This window comes from Python bivittatus, unplaced genomic scaffold (genome assembly GCF_059951505.1).
Source record: "Python bivittatus isolate LINGU-HERP-01145 unplaced genomic scaffold, Pbiv_v1 ctg000160_np1212, whole genome shotgun sequence".
Classification (NCBI taxonomy): Eukaryota; Metazoa; Chordata; class Lepidosauria; order Squamata; family Pythonidae; genus Python; species Python bivittatus.
The window spans coordinates 4,104,723-4,124,034 of record NW_028277076.1 but is presented as its reverse complement, the minus strand read 5'-3'; the positions used below and the strand labels follow the sequence as shown (position 1 = coordinate 4,124,034).

The following is a 19,312-nucleotide window of genomic DNA, read 5'->3' as shown; positions in this document are numbered from 1 at the left end:
TCTTGTGAAGATAAAGGGAAGGAGGGGAGAAGTGCATTCATACTTGCAAGATTTTGTTACCATAACCTTGTAATAAAAGTAGTATTAGCATTCATATTCTGGTGTCCTAGTCTGGTCTGCCTTGAAGGGCTGACATCTAGCTAGCTAGTTCTGCTGTTTTGATTGGCCATTGTTCCCAAGGTCTGACAGAGATGGGTGTTTATCTTTCTTCGCTCCATGATCCTTTGAACTGGAAGTGATAAGGGTTCAATCCAGTATTTCTCATGGAATACAAGTAACTAGCTGAGCCTTTGGTAGGGCGGGCTGACCTCCATGCCCTAAGCTATCTTGTTGCTTTCAAGGGCAAATACACTGAAGAAACTACCAGTCCAGCTGGATTTTATTCACAAAACAGAAGGCAGTGGCCATGGTGTTCTTTGCCCCAGCAACAAAACCTTGTGCACTGAACCTATTCAGAAACCCTCATTTTGAGACTTAGTTATATATTTGTCAACCCTGCAGTGAACAATGTTGAATTTGAAGCCAAAATGGAAGAGAAAAAAGACATCGATGCTGATGAGGACTTGGCAAACAGTGGACCCAAACCGATCCTTCCTTACAGCTCCATGTTCATCTTAAGCCCGACCAACCCGTAAGTCATCCCCACTGAGTATAGGCTGAATTGATTTGTTAAAGACCTATTGACTTATATCTCAATAAGTTGCTGTACTGTACAATGTTCCCGGAAGCTCTCATCATCCTGGGTGCTCTGCCAGGGCCCTGCAGCTACCCTAGCATGCCAGATGTTGACCCCAGCCTTTCATTTTCTCATTTGGTCATCCAGTCATAGGTCTGCCAACTTTCCGATACCCAATGTGGTAGCTTTTCTGCAGCCCTGTGCAACAGGGACAGGTCTTCCTTCTGCTTTCCTCTCCCACCCCTCTGTTTGGCTTCTGCAGAATCCGGCGCCTCTGCCACTACATTGTCAACATGCGCTACTTTGAGATGGTCATCCTCTTCGTTATTGCACTCAGCAGCATCGCGCTGGCGGCTGAAGACCCTGTTCAAGCGGAGTCACCCAGAAATGAGGTGAGGGATGGAGTTCAGCAGAACTTCCAGGGGGGCTTGCAGGAAGCTGTCAAACTCCAGAGGAGTGTCTGTGTGTTGGGCCTGAGCTTAAGAAACCTCAACCTTGCATTCTTCTGCATGCTTCTTTAGTCCCCGTTTTCAGACACCATACCTACAGTTTTCTGTTGCTTGAGTGTAGGATGAAGATGGAACTGATTCCTGTTGCCAAGACAACCAAATATGCATCTGAAAGGGGATGTAATTCCTCTGCAGTGCATATCACCATCTCCTAGAAGCTATGGTTGCATCCTGAGATCTTAAGAAGAATGGCCAGTTGCCTTTTTTTCCAGAAACAGCTTATGGCTAGAATCCTCACAAAGCACTGGTTGGCACCAATGTGGTCGCAGATGCCTCCTTTCGTGCCAACCAGATTTATCCTATTTTAAAAATCCTTTTCCTTAAAGATTGCTTTAGCGTTCAGCAAAATGAAAAAAGACCCTGCATGCTGCAAAACTAGGCACTGGCCTTCAGAAACATCTTTATTCTCACAAACATTATTTTTAATTTTGTACACCGTTCACAGTCATAGATGAGTTAGCAGCCTTAGACGCCACGTGCATACATACATATTATTTTTAAATGTAAACCCCTATTCCGAAGGAGGAAAAGAGAGGATCATTGGTAGACCATCTTGGGGACGTACAGCAAAATGCAGGGAGCAACCTTGCTTCTTTTTCTTCTGATAAATAAATATTTTTTATGACTGGCCCAGGCTACGTCAAAGCTGTTCTGTAAAGTGGAGTGCCCCAGTGGCAGCCGTTTTCCTTGTGCATACATAATGCATTTTCAAAAAATCAAAGAAGTTGGGGGACCCTGAGCTTGTAAAGTGTGGGTATGTATACCCACACTGGCTAAGTAGATTTGTTATGGTCCCAGAGCAATAAAACACACTCTGAAATAGCTAGCTAGCTACTTTGAACTATGTATATATAATTGTTAGAGTAAAATGGTAGTCATTTTGAGTAGATGACAAAAGTGTCTACTCAAGACACTTGAGTGATACCAAAGTCAACACTGAAAGGTCATTCCAAAGGTGCAGTAGACTCCTCCTGATTTCAAGCTAGACCCAGCGTCATGCCTGAAGTTCCTGCCTGCGTAGAAAACTGTATTGTCGTTTCTGTTGAGATGTGCAACTTGGACACACAGATTCCCCAGGAAACCTTTTGCTCTGTTCATGCTTCATAGACCAGCTCCTAATTTGAGCCTGGCCATTCCTGTCTGTCTCAGATTGAAACATGCCTCCGATTTCACAGTAATACAGATGATGAAGCATTCCAGTTGAAGAAAGATTCCTCGTATATACTGTATTTTCAGTGTTCCGTGCTGCTTTCCTTTGGATTCAATTTCTCTTGGCTCCTTTTAACTTTTGAACTGCTCATTCTGTTTTCAGGCTCTCAAGTACCTGGATTATATATTTACAGGTGTCTTTACCTTTGAGATGGTGATAAAGGTAAGAATCTTTCTCCAGATCTCTTAGGAGCATGTCTACAGAGGGACAATAAACAGGCATGAAATTGAACCCCTTATTTGCATACTTAGAATAACTGTATACTGTGGAATCCACATGGATTTTTGATGAGGTACAAGAATACACATAAAGTCCATAAAACTCTTAAAATCAACAGCAAAATCCATCTTCCTCCCCTTTTCTCCTCCCTGTGTCCCTTACATCTTTTTCTTCTTCCTTCCAAAGATGATTGACTTGGGACTTTTGCTGCATACTGGTTCATATTTCCGGGATCTCTGGAACATCCTCGACTTCATTGTGGTCAGTGGAGCTCTTGTGGCGTTTGCCTTTTCGTAAGTAGCTTTTCTTCCTGGGCTCTGATTTCCTGACGTGGAAAGCAGAGCAGTGCTGCGCTGAAAACACGGCTGCCCTTGCCCTCATAACCTAGAAGTTCCAGTTTGAGTTCAGTGATCTGGGATGGTGCCTTCAAAGGGAGATACTCTACCATCAGCAACCTTCTCATTTCCTTCTTTTGACACAAACTAAAGTGGGATTCAGGCTTGCTGACTGGAAGTTATAGTTCAGTCATATCACGGAAACTTGCAGATGTCTCATCTGTGACCTTCATGGATCTTTGGTGCCTCCAGCTCCTTTCTGATGTCCCCTGGAGCTCCTTGTAATTGCAAACCACTGAGTAATTATGACACAATTACTTATAATATTTAAATGTCCTTTAGGGGATCTATCCTTCTTATTTATTTATACAATGTATGTAGCCCCCCATCTCACAACAAGAGACTCTTGGTGGCGCACCAGAGGTCTAAAACCATCAGTAAGTGCATTAAAAAAAAATAAAAGCCAAACTAAAACAAAAAAAATAGGTGAAGGGATGTTAAAAATAACGGAGCCACCTTCTCAAACAAATGTTTTCATTCTATTCAGCATTGTCCTCTGTGCTACAATGGAATTAGTTTTCCTGGCCATCAGAATCCAACTCCTATAGTAATCTGCCACAAATTCCTTTGACTTTTCCCCATCTCTCTGGCTTTCTGCAACATCCTGGACTCGTTTGCTGAATTAATCCATCTTCTGGGTTTGCACAATACTGTATGTTGAATCATAAACTTACTCAGTGCTGAGCTGGGTTGGGACAGAAAAACATGGCAAAGGTAAAACTAGCCAGGCTTAGCGCATTTTACAGATACAACCACAAGGTTTGTAATGGACTATCTTATTTGTATTGGTTGAACATAACGAATGTTTGCTTTGGGGTGGAGGCTCCCTAATCTGGGCTGTAAGAAAACTTACCATTTTCAGGAGCAATGTAGTATATTTTGGAAGATTCAGAGTAATTTCTTTTCTATCCCAATGGAAGGAATAACCTTGAGGGACCCAGCTTGTTTGAGACAATGAGAATAATTTCAGTGGATTGATCCAGTGGGGTGGATGGGAAGACAAAATCCTACAATGGCTTTTTTAGGATATGGATCATCATGGGCAGTCCATGGCTCCCCCCACCCCCAATCACCAAGAAAGCTGTCCCCAAGGAGATTCAATCCTGTATCTCTTCACCCTGAATCCCCTCTTTGCTTTAATGCCCCCACCCTGCACCAGCACCCATTTGGTTGGATTGGGAGTGACCAGAATGGATTTGTAAAGATGGGGAAAATGCCTCATCCCGGTGACAATAAATGCAACTGTGCATTTTGCTCCCACTGGTTCCCAGAAGGGTGGATAGGCCTGGACCCCAAACTCTACCTTGTTGGCTACATAAAAAGGACAGGGATAGGAGGATGCCTTTCCTTGGAGCACAACCATTGTGCGTGTTCTGGAATTGCTGTTCAGATTTTTGCTTCCTTGCTGCTGACTCTCTGTTCTTTCTTTGCCTTCCTTTCACTGGGATCATCTCTGTAGGAGTTTCATGGGGTAATACATTATTGCTCTCCCTTGCGGCCTTGTTATTGCCTGCAGATGCCCGTAGCCAAAACCTTCTTGACCGTTTATGTTACTATCATTCCATTGACTGTACTCACCTGTATTGTTATTCATAGTCTGGTGAAATGCTCACTGATCTCATTTTCCCCAAATTATTTCTCTCTCAGGAGGGGGCAATCAGTCTGCAGGAATTCTGGCGGGGGCCCAGGATCCCCTCCCCTTTCTTCCTGTGTTTGTCCCACCTGACTTACCAGTGGTGTAACTTCTGCTGATTTCTTTAAAAGTTCTGTACCAGCAACCACAGAATCTCCTCAATGCAGAAACAGGAAGAGCAGATGCGTGCTCCGGTCTCTCTGCTGAGCATAATTTATGGTCACTGGGTATGATCAAGAAGCAGATCCTTTAAGAAAATTGTCCTCTTATTATAAGGCCCAATGAATGCAGAACCAGAAGCGAGAGTACCTGACTTTCAAATTTCTGCATGGAGGGGACTGCAACCTTTTTGAATCTTGCAGAAACAGAACTTTAACAGTAGAAGGTTCAGGGAAGTGAGAAAGGCACAGAGAATGATTAATTTTCCCTTCCTAGGATGTGAAGTTGTAGTGAAATTACAGAAGGAAGGGGAAATCTTTTGTTTGCGTGCCCAGATGTTTGTATGTAGCTGTAGCCAGTGGTGTGTATATATGTGTGTGTCTGTACTATTAATGTGTTTGCACACATATATTCCACTGGTACATGTGTGCAGTTCTCAAGTCACTATTCTGCATGGCATACAGACTTGGAACCAAAACAAAATTCCTCTTCTGCTCTAGCTAGGTTGATAGTATTGTTGAGTGCAGTCTTTCTATTTCCAGTTTTCCTCTCCTGCAGAACAAGCTTTTATTTTCCTATCTCACTGTCAAGATGCTGGAGGATTTCTTTCCCATTTTTCTTGAAAGCTGCTTTTGGAGCTGGCTTGATTGTTGGAAGCGGTGCTCTTGGTGTTTCTGGTGATCTATAGTTTCATAATTTGGTCGCTCACCCTCCCCAGTCTGAAAAAAAGATCTCTCTATGCAGAGTTTCCTTCTGGGGATGAATAGAAGGACGGAAAACCAGGGAGGCCGCAGACCGCTGGAGAAAAGATTGCATAATGAGTGACAACTGACCTAACCCTTTTGAGTGGAACCTGTGGAGCTGACAACCACCAAAAGTCTACTTCCTTTGTTGTGTGTTTAAATTCAGAGTATTTAATTTCTCCAAGCCTTCTAGGCCTTTAGACACTTATTGCTATCCAGTGAAATCTCTTCTGAAACAAGAGCCTAATTGCTCATATATTTTTTTCTCTTAGAGCCTACCCAAAATACGTTCTGGCCCTTTTTGGTTTTATGTCACCCACACAATGACCTTTCTTCCCTTTCTCCCTCTCTTTCAAAAAGATAACCCTGTTGTGTTTATTATGGATCAGTTATCATCATCATCACCACCACCATTCATGATGGGATGATGTCGCTGGGAGCTGGGCAGTGTAAACATTTAAGAAAATCAATCAATCAATCAGTCAATCAATCAATCCATGGTTGCATCTCTTCTGCATCACAGGCCAGCTATCAGATTTTCCAGATAGATTTGGTGAACAAAGAGTTATGCAAACTGATAACTTCCTTTCAGATATTTTGAATGGTAGCAGTTCAGACTGGGAAGGTGAGCAGCTAGAGAGGCTGCCAAAGAAGAAAAGAGAGGCTACAAGAATGACCAAATAGTGAGGTATTATGAGAGTTTCAACCAAAATCATATGGCTGCTGTGCTCCTTTTGGCAGCGAAGGACACGCACCGTCTTTGGAGCTGCATTTGAGAATCAGCTGTACCAAAGATGGTTAGGCCTGTGTCGCTTGCAAAGGAAATGTCCTTTGTTATGGACTGTCTGTATATTCCTCTTCACTGTTTTGAGCTAAAAGAAAGGTTTTCCAGGCATCCTTCTGTAGGGTCGCTGGGGAGGAAAAACGTCCTGCCTCCCATTTCCAATGTAGACATTTCATTTATCTGGATTAAGAAGGACCTTCGATTCACAACAACTCTGCGGCCGAGAACGTGTTTCACTTTGGGAGTATGCAGCCTAAAAGCATGAAAAAAAGAAAACAAAACAAAACCCTACTCCATCTCCCACATGGTCCTCATCTACCATCATGCCCATTTCTTGAAACCTACTCTTCTGCATGAAAGGCCCAGCATCTTTCCGCTGCTTCTCATTACAGGCACATAAGCCATGTGGTTATTACATGGCTCAGCATGGTTTGAATGGAATGCAATCTTAAGTGGCCGTCGGGGAACATTGGCGAGATGAGATTGGAGCTGAGTTTATTCAACTGGGACAGAGATTGTTCTGCTCCTTCTTTTTCTTTGCCCAGGGGAGCTTATTCCTTGTGATAGACCTTGCTCAACAAATCAGTGTAAAGGTGGGGTCCAACTGCGATGCTTGATTTCCCCACCTCACCTTGTTGCCTTCCATAAAAAGCTGCAACTGGAGGGGAATTAGCTTATTTCATAATTTGACCTTTACAGTCTTACATTAGAGGAAGGCTCTTTAGAATTCAACACGCATCACTTTGTTAACTTCACGTTGGAGCAAGCCAATCTTTGGGGGTTTAGTTAGCAAGGAAGGGCCCTGGACCTCTGCTCTGAAGTCCTGCCTTGATGTTGCCACTAACTGCAACTCTGAAACTATGGGAGAAGCTCCTGCCTCCCTAGTGGAAATAGTTCTGTAGATTTTGTGAAGTTTGGATGGCATCTTTCAAGGAGATCTGTACAGGGTTTGGGCCCATGGGCATGCAAGGGTAGGGCTTAATTGCTCAATGAGTAAGAACAGCAACAATCTCAGAGCAAGCCTATTGAGGTTCCTAGATTGATTCAAACACCCGAATGAGATAAAATTGAGTGCTGTTTTATGTCATTTGATGGAGTGTTTGTCAACCATTCCAGTGCCTTTATGTTTGCTGGCTGGGTCATTTGAAGCTGGGAGCAAGTGGGTAGAACTCTTCTGGCATGAAAAAAAGAAACTTTTAAAGGGTTAAGACAAAATTAAAGCTGGTGGGGGCCTGGAATCTTCAGTGGTGTTTTCTCTAGCTACAACCCTGAGCTGGGTTCTCTGCTTGATTTCTGTGCCGTATTATCCTCCTACCAAAAACGGAGAGAAGATACTGCATTTTGGTGTGCTGCATAGATGGGGAAAAGGGGAAACGCAGTTGGTAGAGTGGGGGAAGCTTGGTGGAGGGTACATTTTCCTAGCAGTGGGGACTTTGGAGTGAGTTGGCCAAGGGCCAAATGCTCTTCTCGCTGTCATGATCTCTTTTACAGAGGGAACAAAGGGAAGGATATTAACACCATTAAGTCCCTTCGGGTTCTGCGGGTCCTTCGGCCACTGAAAACCATCAAACGGCTCCCAAAACTGAAGGTAGGACTTAAGAATACCTGGGTTGTAATTTGGACTTGTGAACAGGTAAGGTGGACAGTTTGCAATAGACAAGCCAAGGTTTAGCCCACCAGAGGAGCCCAAAGGCCTTCAAAGAGGGGTTGTGTGTGATGGGAGAAGAGTGATGCTGACTTTGGCTGGTCTCAGACATGGATGGGAAAACTCCTGGAAATTCCAGAGATGTAGGCTAGATTGAGAAGCTGAAAAAACTCTCTGAAAGTAGGCAGTGGCAAACTACTGACATACTAGCGTCAGCAAAACTATACGGAGGCATCAGTCCATTGGATGAAGTTTAGTCATTGAAGCAATATACTAACCATCTCCCCAAGTCCTAATCAAGCTTGACATGCAAACAGGAATTGTAAGTTGGAAATCTGAGCCTGATTTTTCAGATTCTGAAACTGTCTTTTGCTCCCTTTCATTCAGGCTGTCTTTGATTGCGTGGTGAATTCTCTGAAGAACGTTCTCAACATCCTCATTGTCTACATGCTCTTCATGTTCATATTTGCAGTCATTGCAGTACAGCTTTTCAAAGGGCGGTTCTTCTACTGCACAGATGAGTCAAAGGACTTGGAGAAAGACTGCAGGTGCCAGAATCTAATGGCAGGTTAGGGCAGGGCTGGAGAAGGATGCACTCGCTTCCAGGCCTCCATGTAGCCAGAGGAGACATTAATTTATAACAAGGAAGAAAAATGCCCAACCCTTTATTAAGGCAGGGATGCAAAACAAGCCTGTAAACGTTGGATTGTTCCAGGACTTTTCTTCAGTAAACATTGCAAAATTGGTAGGAAAAAGGGATGAAGTGGCTGATATTCAAGCCAAGCAAAATGATAGAAATGATTGGATAGGTTTAATGCACTCCTATTTTAGAGACCTTATTTTGGGAAAGAACCAATGGTCATTTGGAGTGGTTAAATTACCCGGAGACCCTTCACTGCTGAGTTGCAAATCAGGTTTGAAGTGTCCAATTTCAAGTGGAAAATAGCTCTTCTGAGCCCAAAATGGGCTGGTTTTGAGCATTTTGAGTCCGAAGCAGCTGTTTTAAATGCGAAATGAGCTCAGATGCCTGAGGAAAGCTCATTTTGTGCTTGAAACAGAGCACTTCACGCTAAGGAGGAGGGTTTTCAATCCAAAATAATTCAGATTCAAAAGATTTTGCACTTCTCTATTGCTGAGTGAGTTACACCAATCGTTTGTCAAAATTGTTCCTCCTGGGCACAGTTTTGTATCTTTAGGGTGAGGAATTCAGGGCCTTGCTCATGAAAACTCTGTTGAGAGAACCAAGCCTCAGTTCTGACAGACTTTGATATACGGCTTGTTTGAACACGATGTCTTGTCTCTTCCAGAGGCCAGTATCTGGCTTATGAGAAGGATGACGTTGAAGCTCAGCCCAGACAGTGGAAGAAATACGATTTCCACTATGATAATGTCCTCTGGGCTCTGTTGACCCTGTTCACAGTCTCCACTGGAGAAGGATGGCCAACGTAAGTTTGTATCCTTGGACGTTATTGTCTTTATTCCTAATTGCAGTCCTATAAAGAGTGAGAAAAACAACGTTTTCACTTTGAGCTTTGCACTTAGCGTGGAAAGGGATGAGAACTCCTTGCTTTTTTAATTTTAATGGTGGCATCACACTTGGTTAATTAAACCCAATCATTGGTATATGTTTCCTTCTGCGGTCCTATTAAAAATGACCCTGCAGGAGCAACTTTTGTGGGAATCTGGCAAGATCGCACACAAAGCTGTAATCATGAGCACAGTATAGTTTGCTTCAGCCTCTAAAACACCATTTCCTGGATGCCAGATGAGACCAGATTCCTCCCTGATCTATAAGTCGGCCCTGCTTTAGACCATTCAGGCCTTTCCCCAATAGATTTTAAGACCATCCCTTTGAGACGGGGATGGAGGCGTTGCAGAAACCCTGAATGGTATTCACTATTGGAATTCTGCAAAATATACCCCTGCACCCACACACACTATCTAAAGACTACCCTGTGAATCAATTTTAAGGAAGAGATGGGGCCTAGTAGAGAGGAGAAAGCTGGGCTCCCTATTGTGAGACTTCACAAAGCCATGGATGTGATTCTGCCCCATTCATTTATTTCACCCCCACCCTGTGAGGTTCGTTAGGCTGAGAAGCCACGGTTGATACAAGATCTGTGCCTAGCCCTTCCTGTATTTGCCTGAATTTGAAGTGATGCCCTCTGGACGCTGGAGCCAACTAATATGAGCTCCAGCCTAAGATCTGTGGTGGAAAGTGCCATGCCTTACTTTAATCTCCTCTCCTGTCGTTGTTTGCTTGCCTGCAGTGTTTTGAAGCACTCTGTTGATGCAACGTACGAAAACCAAGGCCCAAGTCCTGGGTACCGGATGGAGATGTCAATCTTTTATGTAGTTTATTTTGTCGTCTTCCCGTTTTTCTTTGTGAATATCTTTGTGGCTTTAATCATCATCACCTTCCAGGAGCAGGGTGACAAAGTGATGTCTGAATGCAGCCTTGAGAAAAATGAGGTACTTGCTCTGAACGGAGAGCCACGCACGCTCCACATTTCTCCATGATTTTGTGATTGACTTGAACATCAAGTAATAGAAGGTTTTGGACCATTTTTTGGGGGGGGGGGTGGATGGGGCCGTGCCCAATTTCAAGGATTTTTGCTTCACCCATGTTGTTGGTCCAGCTGTACAGTTATGCTAACATCTAAAGGCCAATCAAGACATGACATGAAATGTGTAACTAACTCTATGCTGTAACTGCAAGTCCAAAGAGCTGATGATTTGGAAGGGGAAGTTCGTTTATGAGGACGGAAAAGTAAGATGATGTCTGTGTGGCTTTCCCTTTGAACCTTGCTGTTTTTCTTCTCTTGCAGAGAGCCTGCATAGACTTTGCCATCAGTGCCAAGCCTCTGACCCGCTATATGCCCCAAAACAAGCAGTCCTTCCAGTACAGAATGTGGAAATTTGTGGTGTCCCTTCCTTTTGAATACTTTATCATGGTCATGATCGCCCTGAATACCATTGTGCTTATGATGAAGGTTAGCAACCACGTGGGTGACTTGCGAAGACTCCCATTTGCATAATATTGACATATGTCTCTTTACATAGATGTTGCTACAACTTGCCTTTTCTTCCCCCTTTGATTTAGTTCTACGGTGCCCCTGAACCCTATGAGAATATGCTGAAATGCCTCAATATTGTATTCACGTCCATGTTTTCACTGGAATGTGTATTGAAGATCATTGCGTTTGGTGCACTGGTATGAACTTTATTTCATCCCTGTCCTTTCCCATCTAATATAAGGCATTTTTCTGAAGTTCTCACTTTCCCACATTTCTCCTTGGATATTGGAGAGACTCAACGTCCCACCTTATTTTCAAAGTGAAACTGGCATAGTTCAGAATTCTGCATCATTCCATTTTGGTTTCTTTCCTTCCCTCTTGCCAAGGGTCAAGCCCCGAAAGGGTCTGAAGCGTTTGCTTTCAGATCCCTTAGAACACTAAGAAATCCAATCGTTCTTAATTTAGATGCAGCTAGCTGGCTCCAATTAATGTCACACTTCTCTGAATGTGGTCAGTTTGAAGAAGTAGCCAATGAAGCATTATAATTAGAAATATTTACCTTCAAGGAATGATTATTGAGAAATGTATGTTTAGATATAATGTATGGGTTCACATGCTGCACAAACGAGAGTTTGTATTACTTTGCTATTCATTAAATGAATGACTGGCTTTGAACACTAAGCCAAAAATCAGCATCTGCTAACTATAGTGTCTGTATAGTCACATAAACATGCTAAGCCCAAACCAAACATGTGAGGGCTCAGTGTAGCATGTTGAACTCAAGCAAGGTTGCTGGGGGAGAAAACGTGTTCAAAATACGTCTTCAAAACCTGGATGGGAGGCCACCTTGAACACCAGTGGGGTAGCCTAGAGTGGGAATTTGAGAAAATACCTTGGAAGAAGATAGTGGCAAACCATGGATGTATCCATGGAAGTCAACAGGAATTGAACATGACACGAGGGCAATTGATCTTATGAATGAGAAATGTTAGAAGAACGTATGTGTTATTCAGAGGTCCTGATTTTGGTATTTGTAAATGTTTTGGGACTGCAAGGCTGAGAATTTCTAAGAGGGAGCTACATCTACCGGAATGCAATAAAAGATGCACACTTCCTCTCACCAGTGGCATAAGGAAAGCTATGCACATTAAAAAAAGCATCTGAAGAAACTAACTTTGGTGTACAGGGCACTCTGATCCCAGGGCTGCTGTCCTTTTTATCTTACAGAATTATTTTCGTGATGCCTGGAACATTTTTGATTTTGTCACAGTCTTGGGAAGTATTACTGATATTTTAGTAACGGAGATTGCGGTGAGTACAGATTGGAGATTTATGTTCCTTAGTCAGCAAAATATTTTTTTTAAAAAAAGGGAAGGGGGATTTGAGAGAATCTTTTGGATAGACCACTTGGGGAATCATGCATTTTGGGGCACTAAGGCTAATATTGGAATGAGTAAGCGATGAAGGTAACGCTCTGATTCAAGGTATACATTTTAGAATAAATATTATGGGGCCTTCTACAAAACCATATTTAGGTTTTGTAACCTCAAAGGGAGTTTGCAGAGTTCCTCATTTTGTGCTCACCATGCTTGACACTATTAATTATGGTTAATATCTATTATTTAAGAGAGGGATGAGCAACACGTTGCCCTCCAGATGTTGCTGAATGACACCTCTGGATTGTCATTATGCCTCACCGTTGGCCAATGGCCAGATTGCCTGGGTTCAGCAGCATCTGGAGGATCAGAGGTTCTGTACCCCCAGGGATAGGAGGATGGGGGGCTGTTGTTTTAGTGTCTTGGTTTGAACTCTCTTGTTCCTTTTTCCAAACTTAGTCCTTGTTGGGACTTCCAACCTTTCTCCTTGTTGGGAGAAAGTAAGGCATATATAGTCCTCAGCCTGTGCTCAGTTCTACTACTTACTTCAAGCTTTTCTAGGGCCACTTTAGAGACTTCTGAGAAAATGCTTCCCTGTCAAGATAGAGTCCACGTTTGAGAGGTGATATTTGGACAACCTGTATTATGTACTTGTTTAGGATTCTTGTCTCAAGTTTGCATGTCTTTTGAAACTTGGGACTTTGGTCTTGAGTGATGCTAAATCAAAATTTCTGCAGCTGGACGGGGATGTTGGTAGAAAATGGAACAGCCATTTCCATTCTTATTGACTGGCAGGAATAGCATGAAGAAGGCAAAATAATCAATTATATGCCCAAATACTTAATTTGCTTATGCTGGTATCCAGTGGCAATAGATCATTCTGCTCTGGTGGTCAACTATCTTCACAAATTCTTCCCTAAGAGTGTGACCCATGGCTCCTGAAAGCCACAATTCTTGCTGCCTCTTCCACAGATTATAATTTTTGACACGAGAGAAAAGAATCACATGCCACAGAATAACGACATCAATCACATGTAATGCATTTGATACAGTTTGAATTAGGTTAGATCTAATTTAGCTTTCTTCCTGACCCTGTGAGTAATCTTTGACACAGAGGTTTATTATAATTGTTTCCTCTGGAGTAGTTTCCCTCTCCCCTAGGTGTAATGCCAGCTTGGTCTGGCTGAATTCATGCAAAACACTTACCAAGGTTACTGAATTAACTCATGTTCTGAGTTTGGGCAATACATTGACCTATAAAGTAACTAAACCAGCTGGGGTTGCATGACCATCTGAGCCACAAAATATCAAGCTCAGTGTGGTGTGTGAAATCCTCTGCTAGATCATTACTTGATTGAGCTGTGTGGTAGGTTTGATGATCAATCCTATGCTGGTTTCCCAACCAGGCCCTGTGTCTTCTGCCTTCTGGACTTGGCTATGTGGTCTCTGCCCATGGAAGGAATCACAGCATCAGTTACAAGATGTTTGGGTAGCTCAGTGGAGCTTTTTCAAACCTCCCAACAGGGTTGTCTTCCAGAGCAGAAAATTATTCTATTTTATGTGATATGATTCAGCAGCAGTATGCATTTCTTGCTCATGTGTGATCCAGATGTGAACCCTGGTGATACATCATTGGCCTGTGATGGAAGCACCTGTATCTGAATTACTGCTGATTATTTTTTCTGTATTTTTATCTGATGGGAATGAAACCATTTTTGAAATTGACTAGATGGGAGGAAGATTGTTTTGTGGACGTCCTCGTGGGGGAGAGAAGTAGAGTACTTCTATTTCCCTTCAATGTGAGGTGGCCGAGGGGTGTGGTTGAGGGATCTGTCCACTTCTACAATGATCTCTCCAGGGGTTCCCGCCTCTCTGGCTTCCTACAAAGCATAAGGAACAGGTCCAGCCAAAGAGGCTGCTAAGGTACACAGATGGACAAGAGGGAGGGGGGAAGCAAGACCAGTACCCTTCTTAATGGTAAAGAAAGGTGTAACATACCACCAAAAGAAATTCTAAAGCATCTTAGAACAATGGCAGGGGGAAGGATTTGGAGACAATATTAATCTGCTTTTTCCATCTCAGCAGCTAGGCCATAGGTTTAATCCCTTAAACCTGGTATCAGAATTTTTTATTGCTATCCTGCTTGTCCCTGCAATTTAAAAGGAGCTACTTGAAGGACTGGAAGATGGGGCAAATTTCCCCCCAAACTGATATCCAGAAGTAGGGTCTCCCTCCGTATCTCCCCGCCTTCCCCACCTGGTTCTAGACCTTTACTCTCTACATCCTTTTCTATGAGAAGTTCAGCCATCAACAGAACCGAAGAAGTAAAGAGTAAAGAAAACACATCAATGAATTTAGTTTTCATTTGATTCTGTAGCTGTGTGGTGTATAAGTTTCTTTGGCAAATGCTACAAATATTTCTCTCTCCTGCTCTGGTTTTTTTTTTTAATTTTTTTATTCTGCAGGCAAACACAGTCATGTCAGTTTCTCTTCTTGCTTCACAAACATAGCTCTTGGACTGGCAGGGAAGACTTGATTTTCCCCCCCTTTAACTGTTAAGGTTACAAGCTTAATCATCAGATCAGTCAGTCAGTCAGTCAGGAGGAATAACATGAATAGATGGAAACTTGATGGACTATTGTATCAGAGATTTTTTTAAAAATGCCCACAGTATGGGTAACATCTATCAGTTTGTAGGAGTTTCAGATTTTTCATCTCTATTATCTTATGATAATAAGATACTCCAAACCGTAGCAGAGTCACGTTTTGGAGGCACGATGCTTATTTCAAGCAGAGTGGAATAATTCTATCAGTTAAAAGAGTCCATTGGAGTTGGGTGGCTAATAAGTTTACATAAAAAAAATAACATGTAAGCACTCATCTAAAACAGACTCTGCCCCTTTGGAGAACGAGCTTCATTCTGGACACCGTTCAAAAGCCAAGTGCCGTTTTCAGGTTGAAAAAATGTTCTCTGCCTTACTGGGCAAGGGTGCAAGCCAGATCAGTGGGCCAAATCCCACCAACTGGGCCATCATTTTCTGTGATGGCAAGAGGGGCTTATGTGGACCTGTCTATCCTTGGACATGCCAGCATTTCTGAAGAGGCTGCCAAGTCAAATAATCATTGATTCATCCTGGGCCCCCCATAAGTGGCTGCCGTGGTTGCAAAGTTCGCCTTCACTTTCTGAACACAAGCTGTGAAACTGGCATCTTCCGCTTTGCCTGGGAATTAAAAAAATAAAAAATAAAAAATCAAGGTGCTTGCAAAGGGTCCGTTAATTTGCATTACAGTATGAAATGCAAATAGTTCACTGCACTGTGTTTCTTTCCAGGGTTGATCATTGTTAGAAAATCACTTCTTTTGATAAGCCCCTAATTTTTTTCCCCCTCTAGTATGATCATTAGTGTTTCTGTTCTTTGCTGGTGCTGATGACTCATTTTCTCTTTTTTCTTTTCTGTTTCTGTTTTCTGTTTGTATGTTCCCCTTTTCCTGCTGAATCATGCCATCCAATCAACATACAATGTGAAACAAACAAACACCATGTCTCCGTCTGTGTGTTGCCTGCCTCCTGCTCAAAAATAAATATCTATTAAAAAAAAAATGCTAAACTCAAAAATCCTTGTAAATACTCTTGCAATATTCATCCATGAAAACATCACATATAGGACACGGTTGGTTTCATTGAATTTTTTGGGTTAAAAAATTCAATCTTCTGCTTTAAGATCATTTTCTTTTGCCTTTTTCTTTTTCTTTCATTCTCTTTGATTTGCGATTCTGAACTCTCTCTCTTTTGCACTGTGACTCACGATTGAACGGTTGGCCCCATCTCATCACTTTTCTGTTGGCTACTTGGTAATGGAATGAACGTCAACCATTACCAATGAACTTCCTTAATTCCTCACCTTTGTGTGGCTGATAAGAAGGGGGAACTTATTTGCATTTTTTTATTATGAGAAAATTCCTTACAGAAAGAAAGAAAGAAACATGGAATGCGAATGTGGAAGATGGAGTAATAAAAAGAATGAATTGCACTTATATTTAGTGGTGGTGAGGAAGTCATGAAACTAGTGTGACTCTGAAAAATTTTAAGTGCAAGAAATACAGATGCTTTGAGTTACCCCGTTCTATTCTTCTGGGTACATCAGCTGGACATGGATGGGAGCTGACTCACTTATGACTTCTTTCTGGTGCTAACAGAGCTAATGCCAAGAACAGTAGTGTAAATATTGACCAGTATTTTCTAAGCTTCTATTTTCTCTGGCTGAACAAGTGGGATGAAGAGTATGGCACAAGAGATCTCCACAGCACTCAAGCCAGGTCCAATTACAAGTCTGGCTCCCATCACCGATTGGATCTGATTTGACCATTCAAGCGGATTTGGAAAATCTAGAGAAAATTTGATGTTTGGAATTGACCGCATAAGCCCTTCTGAACTGATAAATAGATATGGAAGTAGCTGAACCGATGTTTCGTTTTAAATCATTGATTCAGTTCAGAAGATCAGTCTGATGGACCGATCTGATTGACTGGCATGAACTGAATCTCCAGCTTGAAGTTTTGGATGCCCTCAATGGAAGAATTTCTGCAGTTCAAGTTGTCTCTTGTGCCGACAAATTACCTTTTCCTCCCACTCACCTTCACACCCATCTGTCTGACAGTTTTACCTCCTGGATGCAGATTCATCTTTATAGATCTTATTTATATGAATTTATATCTGTTAATTACTTGGCATATTTTAGCTCTTCTTGTAGCTGTAAAAAAAGTCAGTTTGGAGGAAAAATGGGAATGAACACGCCTTTGGCAAAAATTATAACCCTTCGTCTGGTTTTGAGGCAATCGGGCCTTTTCCAAATCTCTGTTGGGAAAGAAAGGTGGGTGAAGGAACTTCGTAAAAAACAAACGAATGGCTTAACATAATTTAAAAAACAAACTCCAAAACTTTAAACCCGTTGCTCTCAATTTGTCCATCCAGATCAGCCCAGGAGAATACGCTGCTTGTTTCTTGGCCTTCCCTGTGACTTTGCATGCTGCGGTTTTCTTAATTGTCATTTGGGCATCTTTATTTTACACCTCGCTTTTCTCTTTTCTCTTTATTTGAGAACTGGGCCCGATGATGTTATGGTGTGTACACACCCAACTCTGAACCGCTTCCGTTTTCTCCTTTTCTTTAAAACCAAATCCCAGACCAAATGCCGGCCAAGCTGAATGCATGCCCGTGGCTGATTTTCTTGAATTTTTACGATACCGCAGAATGTAGCACTGCTGGCTTGCCACCCCCATCTGTCCGGTGTTTAAAGCAGCCACCGGGGAACGAATCAGCCTTGCGCACTCAACCTAGCAAGTGCATGGTAGTGGTGGCGGGTCAGCTTTCATGTCGCCAAGCGTCTGTAAAAGATGGTGGGGTGGTGGGAAAGCAAGATTTTGACCTGCTTAACTATAGCTGCAAGGTCCCTCTCTCCTCTGATGCCCTTCCCTCTGCTGGAGAGGAAACCCAAAGCTTAGGAGGGCTTTCATACAGACATACCCATCACAAATCCCTTTGAGGGTAAGCAGGACCACACGACGTGCAGAAAAGGAGTGAGAAATTGTAAGCCAAAGTAATTAAAGAGAAAGGAAAGAGAACATAGCTAAACTAATTCACATCAATCCCACGCATTCTCTCCCTACTTTTCCCCCCTTGCCAACCTGCCATTCTTCCACCATGTCCATCCGCTGCTTCGTCCTTTCAGCATTTCACCTCTCGCTTTTTCAGGATTTTATCAGCTCCATCCAGCCACATCTTGCTCAATCTTCCGCTTCCTCTCAGCCCAGTCGTTTCAGTTTATTGGTTTTGAAAGGGGATCCCCATTCATTCTGGTTACCACCACCAGGACCTTCTTTGCACTGGTCGCTCCGTTTTGTGTTGGTCTGCATTCAGTTGGTCTGCAGCCGGCCCTTCTTGGCCTCCAGAATGAAAGGGAGTAGCCAGACTTCCTTCTCTTCTCTTCTCTTCTCTTCTCTTCTCTTCTCTTCTCTTCTCTCCTCTCCTCTCCTCTCCTCTCCTCTCCTCTCCTCTCCTCTCCTCTCCTCTCCTCTCCTCTCCTCTCCTCTCCTCTCCTCTCCTCTCCTCTCCTCTCCTCTCCTCTCCTCTCCCTGCTCTACATTCAACCCTCTCTGCAAAGCATTCAAGAGATTCTTAGGGAAGTCTTACTCCATGATATATTGTTCTGATCCCATTCATCTTCCTACCAAATGTTTCATTGTTCAGGTCGACTCGTTAGCTGATGCTCTCTCTCCACCAATGAATGTACAATCGATAGTCTTCCTCACGTTTCTCAGTTACTTGCTGAAGAGCAACATTCTGGTCTGCACACACACTCACACACACGGCCAGCCGTGCTACACTTCCAAGATTTTGCTCATGGTTATCTCTTGCACGCTTTCCATCATGATCCTGCCAACCCCTCCCCAATGCACGCTGAGCAGACGATCCCCCGGTGGGCTTGGCATTCACTCTTGTTACCTTCCCCATTGCGCAAAGGGACGTGAACTGCACTCTTGCAGTGGCCAGGCCTGGAGGCAGCCTTCACAGACACGTTCAACAAGTAACCCTACCTTTCACTTGAGCACCATCACCATCGCAGGGCTCATTGGTTTCATATCCAGTCTGTGGCATGCTGTCATTTGCACACAAATCTCTCAGCTACTCCTTCCAGCATTCCTTCACTTCAGCTTCACCCACATCCTTTCCTCACGTTCATTTTTAATTCCATTTCCTCTGCTGGAGGCTCCTTGCTCAGTTCTCCCAAACAGTGTTTGTTTCCTTTAAAATAACTGCATTATCCCAGCCTCTTTTAATCTTAGCCTTCTCTTGCTCTCTTTGACTACGTTCTTGACAACTCTCTTCTTCTCTCCATGGACATCATACACTATCTTTCCCTCATTCTTGTTTATTGCAGCAATCATT

General features: G+C 43.0%; 1 protein-coding gene across 1 annotated transcript in view; it reads left to right on the top strand.

Annotated features, from left to right (window-relative positions):
- The window catches only part of CACNA1B (calcium voltage-gated channel subunit alpha1 B), a 145,005-nt gene that overhangs the window by 99,333 nt on the left and 26,360 nt on the right, over positions 1–19,312 (top strand). Inside the window, exons 22-32 of the mRNA XM_088146959.1 lie at positions 502–631; positions 939–1,068; positions 2,498–2,557; positions 2,801–2,907; positions 7,820–7,916; positions 8,361–8,521; positions 9,281–9,418; positions 10,244–10,445; positions 10,802–10,966; positions 11,077–11,187; positions 12,218–12,301. Coding sequence (XP_088003085.1) covers positions 502–631; positions 939–1,068; positions 2,498–2,557; positions 2,801–2,907; positions 7,820–7,916; positions 8,361–8,521; positions 9,281–9,418; positions 10,244–10,445; positions 10,802–10,966; positions 11,077–11,187; positions 12,218–12,301 — 1,385 coding nt within the window. The remainder of the gene's footprint in view (positions 1–501; positions 632–938; positions 1,069–2,497; positions 2,558–2,800; positions 2,908–7,819; positions 7,917–8,360; positions 8,522–9,280; positions 9,419–10,243; positions 10,446–10,801; positions 10,967–11,076; positions 11,188–12,217; positions 12,302–19,312) is intronic.